The sequence below is a fragment of the Solanum pennellii genome, chromosome 10, assembly GCF_001406875.1.
Source record: "Solanum pennellii chromosome 10, SPENNV200".
NCBI lineage: Eukaryota > Viridiplantae > Streptophyta > Magnoliopsida > Solanales > Solanaceae > Solanum > Solanum pennellii.
Window position 1 is genome coordinate 74745783 of NC_028646.1, and position 8906 is coordinate 74754688.

General features: G+C 32.5%; 1 protein-coding gene across 2 annotated transcripts; it reads right to left on the bottom strand.

Annotated features, from left to right (window-relative positions):
* Nucleotides 1–324: 324 nt before the first annotated feature.
* Nucleotides 325–5005, bottom strand: LOC107032184 (protein SCARECROW). Of its 2 annotated transcripts, XM_015233771.2 has the most exons (3): nucleotides 4900–5005; nucleotides 2336–4412; nucleotides 325–1022 (listed from the first exon to the last, which is right to left on the bottom strand). In XM_015233771.2, exons 2-3 carry the CDS (start codon nucleotides 4327–4329, stop codon nucleotides 545–547), a joined length of 2472 nt encoding a protein of 823 aa, XP_015089257.1. In that variant the 5' UTR covers nucleotides 4330–4412; nucleotides 4900–5005; the 3' UTR covers nucleotides 325–544. The 2 variants fall into 2 exon arrangements, with proteins under 2 accessions (XP_015089257.1, XP_015089256.1); XM_015233770.2 differs by lacking the exon at nucleotides 4900–5005 and having other exon boundaries at nucleotides 2336–4849.
* Between the last annotated feature and the right edge of the window lie 3901 nt (nucleotides 5006–8906).

An 8906-nucleotide genomic window follows, 5' to 3' on the forward strand; every position in this document is an offset into this window, starting at 1 on the left:
TATTTTTAAAAATATATATTGCCTTTGGAAGTTCTTACCGTTAGTATGACGAATTTAGCTGGGGGCTTCCTTGTAAAAGTGCGATAAATCGGATCATTTTTGTACCAATCCTTAAGCAAATTTTCTTTAAATAGATGGTATCGCATTCATCCTGATTGTTTCAATTTTCATAAAGATTTATTGAACACAAGTATATGCTTCAGAAATGTTGAATTTTTCAAGAATTCTCATTAATTTTTTTCTTTTTTGATGTTTCAATAAGCCGTATAAATAAAATGTAACAACATTATCAAATGCATAGATGAATAAATTTGAGAAAAAGAAGAAACAAAAATTAATGACTACTTGAAAAAAAGGGGAGTTAACAAACCACCTTTGTGATGTACGTATACATACATGACAAGAACAGATGATCCTGTAAACTACGTTACCAAATGAAGAGAAGAAAGATATCAATCAGACACATTTTGTAACCGCGCAATCCATTTTTTTTTTTAATAATTCAATATTTGAAATTTACTGACTTGACTACATAAAAGACCTTTTAATCCATATTAGGACGAGAGAAGTGACGAGAACCTGGTGCAGCATGCAAGGAATTAGGTCTCCATGCAGAAGCAGTAAACAAGCAAAGATCTTTCCATCCAAGCTTAAGTGTTCCATTATCCTCAACCAAAGTGTATCCATGAGACGGGAACATTCCGAGTAAAAGCGTAGCTTGTGCAGCAGCATTACCTGCAAGAGACAAGGATCTAAATCCAGATTGTTGAAGCTTCTCTCTCCAGTTGTTGAATTTAGCATCCCCACTCCTTGATGGACCTCCTACGGCTAGTACATTACGTATCTCCTTTGATAATAGTTGTTGCTCCACCACGTGTCGTTCTTCACTCTCCTCCCCATAACACGCGCCTAGTGAGTCAAATAGAGCTGAGTAGTAATGTATTGCCTCTACAAACCTCCCCAGGAATGAACCCGCGTGGCTCAGATCCTGCTCCACCACCGTCACCACCTTTGGAGCCAACCTGAAGTAAAGCAAATTAATCAAACTTAAATACAGATACGCACAAGTGATAGTGGTAAAATTACAACAAATACTTCATATTTGAATTTTGGACACTCTTCAAAAAACAATGATTGTATGGATATTTTATTATAATATCATATTAATTGATATTTATAGTATTCCCTTTGTTCTATATTAACTAATCACCATACTAAAAATATATATATCCCAATTATTTTGTCCACTTACTAAATCAAATAAATTAATTAAAATTTTCTAATTATATCTCTATAGGTAATATGGAAGCCTAAAAGAATTTAAAAGTTCCAAAATATTAGTTTTCCTAGAGTTCATAAGTTACTTTCTATCTATTCATATTCTATCTCGAGAGAGTTCATCAATATAGATAAAAGATATATTCGTAAAATTAACCATCTTATTGATAGTAATTTTTTTAAGCACGATATAAAATGAAAATTGATCGACTAATATAAGAGGAAGGAAGTATTAGGTTTTGAAAAAATTTATTTGGGAGAATAAGTAATTAATGCTAATAAAAAAGCATAAAGAAAAAAAATTATCTTTTCTTAATATATTTAAAAAATAATAAGTAAAATATAAAAATATCTTTTTAAAACAATATTTATGATATTAAGTATGAGATTAACTATTGTCCACTAAAATCGAACAAAGAAAATTCCACCTATAGTTCATTTTCACTCCCCAACGTTTTGTATACTTTTTGGGGCGTGCTCCCAGAAATTTGACATATTTAAACTTCTTTTGTTAAAAAGAAGAGAATTCACGGAAAATTAATTAAGGCAGGAAGGAAGGACTCAGTAATTCATAGAGAAGACAGCTTTTGCTTCAAAAAGTGATTGGCCTTTTTCTCTTCCTTTTTTCAGGTTTACTGAAAAAGAGAATCACCGCTGGTCAAAGAGAAGCGCCGTGTAATAAAGGAAAAAAATAAATACCTATACTAGCACAGATCATTTCTTAAAATTAATTAATTATAATATATATATATTTTTACAATATTGTTACATTAGCAATTGTAACATCTACAACACAATTTTCATATATGAATATGAAGATTCTTTTTTTGCTTACGTTAAAGCTGCATGTTAGTTCTTTAATTTCAAGTGCAGATAGTTAGTAATGGAAGGTATACGTATTTGACTAGACGACATGGAACTTTCAAATAAGAAAATAGCAGTAACAGTATTTTTGAATTTGGTGATGTTAAAAGCATTTTTTTTTTGTAGCTAGAAAAGTAAATTTATAAAGTATTTTTTAAAAAATAAATTGAATTCAAAAATAGAAATTGTGTACCTTTGTAAGAGGGAGAGTGTATTAGAGTCGCTGCCAGTAACATCGTAAAGGGAATGTTGCAACCAATGAACTGCTACAGCTTCTCTTTTGCTCACATTCAATTTCTCAGGATCTAAGTTTCCAACTTTATCAGCAACTGGTAAAAACTCGAAAGGAAGGCCTAATCGTTCGGCAAAATCGGATAGTCGTTTGCCGGTTGCTTCAAGAGCATCCATCGAGGTTCCAAGCCCGGTGAGCCGAACGTAAGGAGGCCCACCGGGCCTGGAAGCCAAGATGTGGAAAAGACCGGGCCATTGAAGACCTTGCATTATATCAAGGTCGATTATGTGTACCCGGTCTTCTCTCTCGAAAGCTTCTTGTATAGCTTGATTGGCTGTGAAATGTGAGAATTTGATGAAAGGGCTGATTCCGTTAAACACCTGGAAAGCGGATGCCATTTTCTGTGTGTAGAGCATGGGGACACTGGTCATTGGTAGAGCTGCGTATATTCCTAAGCATGAATTCAACAGCCTTGCTGACATGGCTTCTGAGAAATATGCTGCAACACGCTGTGCAGATGTGCCGAACGGTGTGGAGAGTTCGGATACTTCTAATAGCATTTTATTTGCCTCTTCTAAATTATCAGCGGATACGGCTTCTGCACATTGCAATAGCAAGGTCAGAAGGTGTAATCCTTCTTCGTCCCTCTTCTGCTGTCGCTCTTCTTCCTTTTTTTCTCGGTACGTGTTGATCGGAACTGGTGGAGCTGGGGTTGAAGTTTTTGTTTTGGCGCTATTGTCGGCTACCGACGTTGGAGATAGAGAACTAGAAGATTGCTGCTGCTTCTGTTGTTGCTCTAAGTCTACTGCGGCCTGTTGCTGAGAATGAGAATGGGGAGATTCTTGTTGTTGTTGTTGCTGCTGCTGTTGCTGCACTTGAGGAGAAAGTGTAACAAATGAAAGATCTGTTGCAGTAGGATTATTGCCGCCTAGCTGCTGGTGCTGGTTCAGAGAAGGCGCTACCGGAGCGTTATGGCTGTTTGGCAAAGCTATATCCCAGTTTAAGTATTGATTATTTGAGGAATCAGGAAGGGATAAAATATTGTGCTGCAATAAATTGGCATTATTTTGGGCCTGTTGTAAACCAGCGAGCTGTGGCGGCAGCGATTCTTTTCTTCTCCAGCATTCCATGGGGTCATGTTGATCAGCACCACCATTATTATTGCTAGTGAGAGAGCGAAGCCTGTACTCCAGGAGAGATGCGAGATACGGATTGCACGGGTGAATGATCTCCCTTACATTCTGTATGAGTTGGGGCACGGATACTTGTGCGGAGCTGTTGATTAAATCCTTTATAATACTGTCAATCCATGCCGTTGCCGACGTGCTATCCTCCATGGAATCGATTCTTCCAGTTGTAAGAGGTGAAGATACAACAGCTGCTGCAGCAGCAGGAGGTTGTTGCAGTAGTAAACCGCTGTTTTGGCGGTTTCTATCTGGAGGAAAAAGGGGCAAACCGGAGAAAACACAAACAGATGGGGATTGATTGTTGTTGTTCTGTGTTTGAGTACCTTGTGGCTGATGATGCGATGTTATGGCGTCTGTGTAAGTTAGGTTTGGGGTTGAATTAGAAAATCCGGTATCAATCCCAGGCCCTCCTCTTGACGTCACACCGCACAAGTTCGTGGAAGAAGGTAACATTTGCATAGTGGAGTAGTTAGAAACCTGAGTCGTCATCGTCAAATTACTGTTCATACCATGACCAAAATTACTATTACCACAAACCCTTGAATCACCAACCTGAGAATGAGACCCCCCTATCATAGCAGGCCGGCGTAAATATCTATGCTCTTCACCGGCGCCGGTCTGGATCTCCATGTCAGACGCCGCTCTCTTCCTAACCATCTTTCCGTTTTCACAGTGGAAAAGTTCCTTGCTTGTCTTCTCACCACTACTATCACCGACGACGTTCACACCGGTGCAGTTCTCACCACTCACAGGTAAAGCCTTGGCCATGTTTAATATGCAATAGATTCTCAAACGCTATGAAATGTTTCAACTCCATCATATACTGGGATCGGGTTAGTAAAATCAGCTACCTGAATCCAAACATATAGCGATGAAAAGATTTAGACAGCAAGCATTGGGATTCTGTGGTTTAATTTTCTCAATCAAATAACCACAATGCAACACAAACAACACGTTCTTCACCTAGGGCAACTCTACTATACTTGTTTACAAACACTTGACTGGTTGCATTTTGGATTTATATGCAATTTCAGTATTGACAATAAGAAAGAGGCTAAGAAAAATGGAATTTATTGACGACATAAAGTACCGAAGTTGTTGAAAACTTATTAATCATATCATATAAAAAAACATTTTGTAATCCATGAGCTATCTTTTCCTCTTTTTCCCCAACAATTATTATTGCGGCTATTGGTGCTATGAGTCTAGATTTTTCTATGCATATTGCAAAAATGTTGTGGACATATTATAGTTTTTTTAAAAATAATAAAAAAAATATTTTATAGTTATGGAATGAAGAGAGTTGGGGTTTTTTTTGTGAGCAGTGGAGATAGGTACCTTTCTCTGGCAAGTTAAGGGTAGGTGTTGGCTGAAATGATGGAAACTTTTGTTTTCTTCTTCTTTGCTTTCTTTCTCATCTCGATTAGTGAGGCGTCTTCGTCCGTTTGACTTTAGCTACTTATTATTTCTTCATCAACTTATATGTCCGGTCCACATGAATTTTTAACTTTAGAGTCATGGTAAGATAATTTAGAATAAAAAAATTTACATTGCATAATACGGAATAACTTTTTCCTAATCAAATGATTTTTTAGATTTGATTTTAAATAAGTAGGCATTTCGATCTAAAAATGTAAATTTTGAAGAAAATAATTAAAAATATTTTTTTTACAATATTAAAGTTGTGTTTAAATATAAATATAACTTCAAAAAAATGTGGAAAAATGAATTGTTTCTGTTTGAATTTAAGTTATGATGAGATAAATCATGACGAAAGAAGATATAGCGAGGTTATATGTATTGAATGTTTAGTCTGTTATATTCAAAATAATATGCATTATATAAATTATAAGAAAAATATCTTCAATGAATATGAAAAGTAATATATAAAAAGGGTTTGAAGGGATATTTTTATCATTTACTTATTTTATTTTGAGATTAATTATCCAGAGATTATTATATCACCCAAGAGGAAGGATAATTTTATCCGATGCTAATTATTAATCCAGAGATAAGTTATCTCAAACTTACAGACTAAACAACAAATTAAGCTAGAGTTTGGTCCCAAATTCTCGAATATTCTTCGTAAATTAGATTTGGGTGAAGTTTCACCATGTGTTTGACCACAAATTTTTCCTAAAACATATGATTTATATCCTTCAATTCTAAAAATGATTAGGAGTATCCATAAATTTATATTATAATTTTTTAATTAATTTATTTCGTTAAAAAAATTAATATGACAATATAAATAAGACGATACCTTAATCGCATGTATTTAGATAATTTAAGTTATTATTCACACCAAACGACTAAAGGCTAGAATAATTTAAGATAATTTATAGGTTATTAACAAATGGACACGGACACACATATGGTGGTTTCTATGATAGCTCACAGCTCGAGGTAAGATAGCCAAAAAGGTCGTTGGGGATCGGATACTCACAGCATTGCTTTCTATGGAATTGTCGAAAGGACCATAAAATGGAATAAGGTACTATATAATTGCAAATATTTAAATTTTATTATCTTATATACTAAAAATATATAGAATATTTATACTGAAATGTAATTTAATTTTGTTGTATTAAATTTATCAGAAAAAAACAAAATGAAGGAGGTACACTCACTGTTTATTACATGTGATGTGACAGTTTCAATTTAAAAAGGAAAAAAAAAACTGTCTTAATATTCGTTTAATAACAAAATAAAAAATAATATTCCCTCAAAAATAACAATTAGTTTACATCCAATTAGGAAAAAAATATCGCAACTTGTGAAAAAATAAAAACAAATCTTGAAAAAAGAAGCAAAAACTATTTTTAGAATCTGTGTAACAAACGAATTAAAATAACATTCTCAAAAAGAAAGAAAAAAGAGTAATGCTAAAAATGAAACTAAAAGAATTTACAGCTTCTCAAAAAATAAAAAATAAAAATCTGGAAATATTTTGAGGAAAATAACTACATAAAAATTAGGAGTTCAGAGTCGGTAGGATAATAAAAGCAAAATTTTCAAAAGAATAATTAATAGTCCTTCTTTATTATCTTTTTTGATCGCTTTGTTGTTATGTTTTGTGTTTAATATTTATTCTATTTTCACTGTTTAAATTTAACTTATACATGATAATTATTGTTATATAAATATATTATTAAGTAATTTTAGATTAAAATAATTTAAATAGAAGTACTACTTTTTTTAAAAAGCCAGCACTGTTTTTTAAAAAGGGGAAGACTCGTGTTAGAATGAGTCTTGTACATAAGCCTTACACATAGATTTTAACTCTATTAATAGTTCCATCTAAATTGTTTTATTTTTTTGAATTTCATTTAGTTTTTGTTGTCATTTTGACTCCGAACTCGATAAGGTATGTACTTTAACCTTGTTAAACATATTCTCCTATTTTAATAGTTGTTATTTTTATTTTTATAATTTCTTATCCTTTTATTTGTATTATTATCCTTGTTTCATGTTTTGGAATTATCATGTTTATTTGTGATAGTTCCATTTTAATATTTTTTTCTATATACTTTTTGTTAAAGCTTTTCACTTATGTGATATGTTTTTTTAATTTATTTAAAAAATTTAAATTTATTAAAAATAACCTTTATATTTTTCAAAGAAAATAAGTATAAGAATACTCGTCTAAAGGAAAATGTGGACTTGTAGGGAAAATTTTAAAAAATAAAATAAGTACCATTAAAGAATATGGATTGTGGTGCATTGAATTAGAGCCTGTTTGGCTCAGCTTAAAAGCTGGTCAAACTGACTTAAAAGCTGGTTATTGACTTATTTAGCTGTTTGACAATACTCAAAATAACGTATTTTAAGTTAAAAAAAACTTATTTTAAGCCAAAAGTTAAAAGCTGGGGTAGGGGTGCTTTTTTTTTTTTAGCTTATAAGCTGTTTTAAGTTGACCACATTTTTATCTTTTTGCGCTTAATATTTTTATACAATCTCCAAATTACCCACATAACCCTAACATCTCTTTCTTCTATTTTTCCCTTTTCACGTTTAGCATAGCAACGTCAGCACTTTTATCCAAACGAATAACTGCTTATTTTAAAAATAAGTTTCAGCACTTTCAAAAGTACTTTTTTAAAGCTGCTTTTATTAAGCCCATCCAAACGGCCCCTTAGGCTATATGAGTACTACATAACATGATTCAAATAACCAACAAGGATTGTGGTGAAGTTATAAGTACTTATTCATTTTTAATGAAAAGGTCTGGGGTTTGAGTCCCCTTAGATATAAAGTTATTTTTGTTAGGAAGTCTTTCACTCCCAACATTGGACTTTCTGGCACGAATTCAGATTTAGCCGAGTTCCAACGTAAATACAGGATACGAATGAAAACTAAAAAGAATATAAATATAAACATAATCGAGGAAAAAAAGATAAATATATCCCGAATAATCGTAATGGTATGCAGATACACTCTGTTATACTTTTGAAAGTTCAGTGTCTCTACAGCTCAACAACTAGAGCATATACACTAACGGATATACATGTGTCATAATCTTATTTATCAACTTGATATTTCTTAAATATCAAATCGATAAATAAGATTGTACTGCGTGCCTCTATTTAGTCTTTCGTTAGAGTGAACGATATATATATTCAAGTTTTTGAAAGACATGAACTCTAATAATTAAAAAATATATAATCAAAATTCAACAAAAATACCGAATATCGAATAAAAAAAGTTAAAAATTATGAAGGTGTGTGAATAGAAGGATGAGATAGGTTCAAAGAGGGCAGGTAATTGAGAGGACATGTCAAAAGGAGTTGCTAAGGTCGAGGCAGGAGGGAGGGGGTGTCAGTCCCCAAAAGGCAAGCTAGTGTTTGACATTTTGCTTTCAACGGCATCATCATCTCGATGCTTTTTCACCTCTTTGGATCTTCCTTTGCTTTTTTTCTTGTTTGACTCTTTGCCCCCACTATACTCTACCTATTCCAAAACTCATTTAATAATACATATCATGCAATACAAATACTAAGATCTACTCTACTACTCCTACTACTATATCTTTGAACACAATAATAGTAGTAGAAAAGAATTCATAAATATTAGTAAGAATTGTAATAGAATGGTAAGTATTTTTATATTAGGAGTGTGTTTGATATGAAGAAAAATATTTTCTTGAAAAACAAATAAATATTTGACTTATTTTTTAATATTTGATTGTTGAGTAGAAAATATTTTAGTGTTTGATTTTTGAATGAAAAGTATTTTTGAGAAATATCTTTTGTTTTTTACTAGAGTAGGAAATAATTTTTGAAGTTGAATTTTTAAAAAAAAAACAAACTTGAATTTTTTTGGGGGTGGGGGTGTGGGGTGGGGTC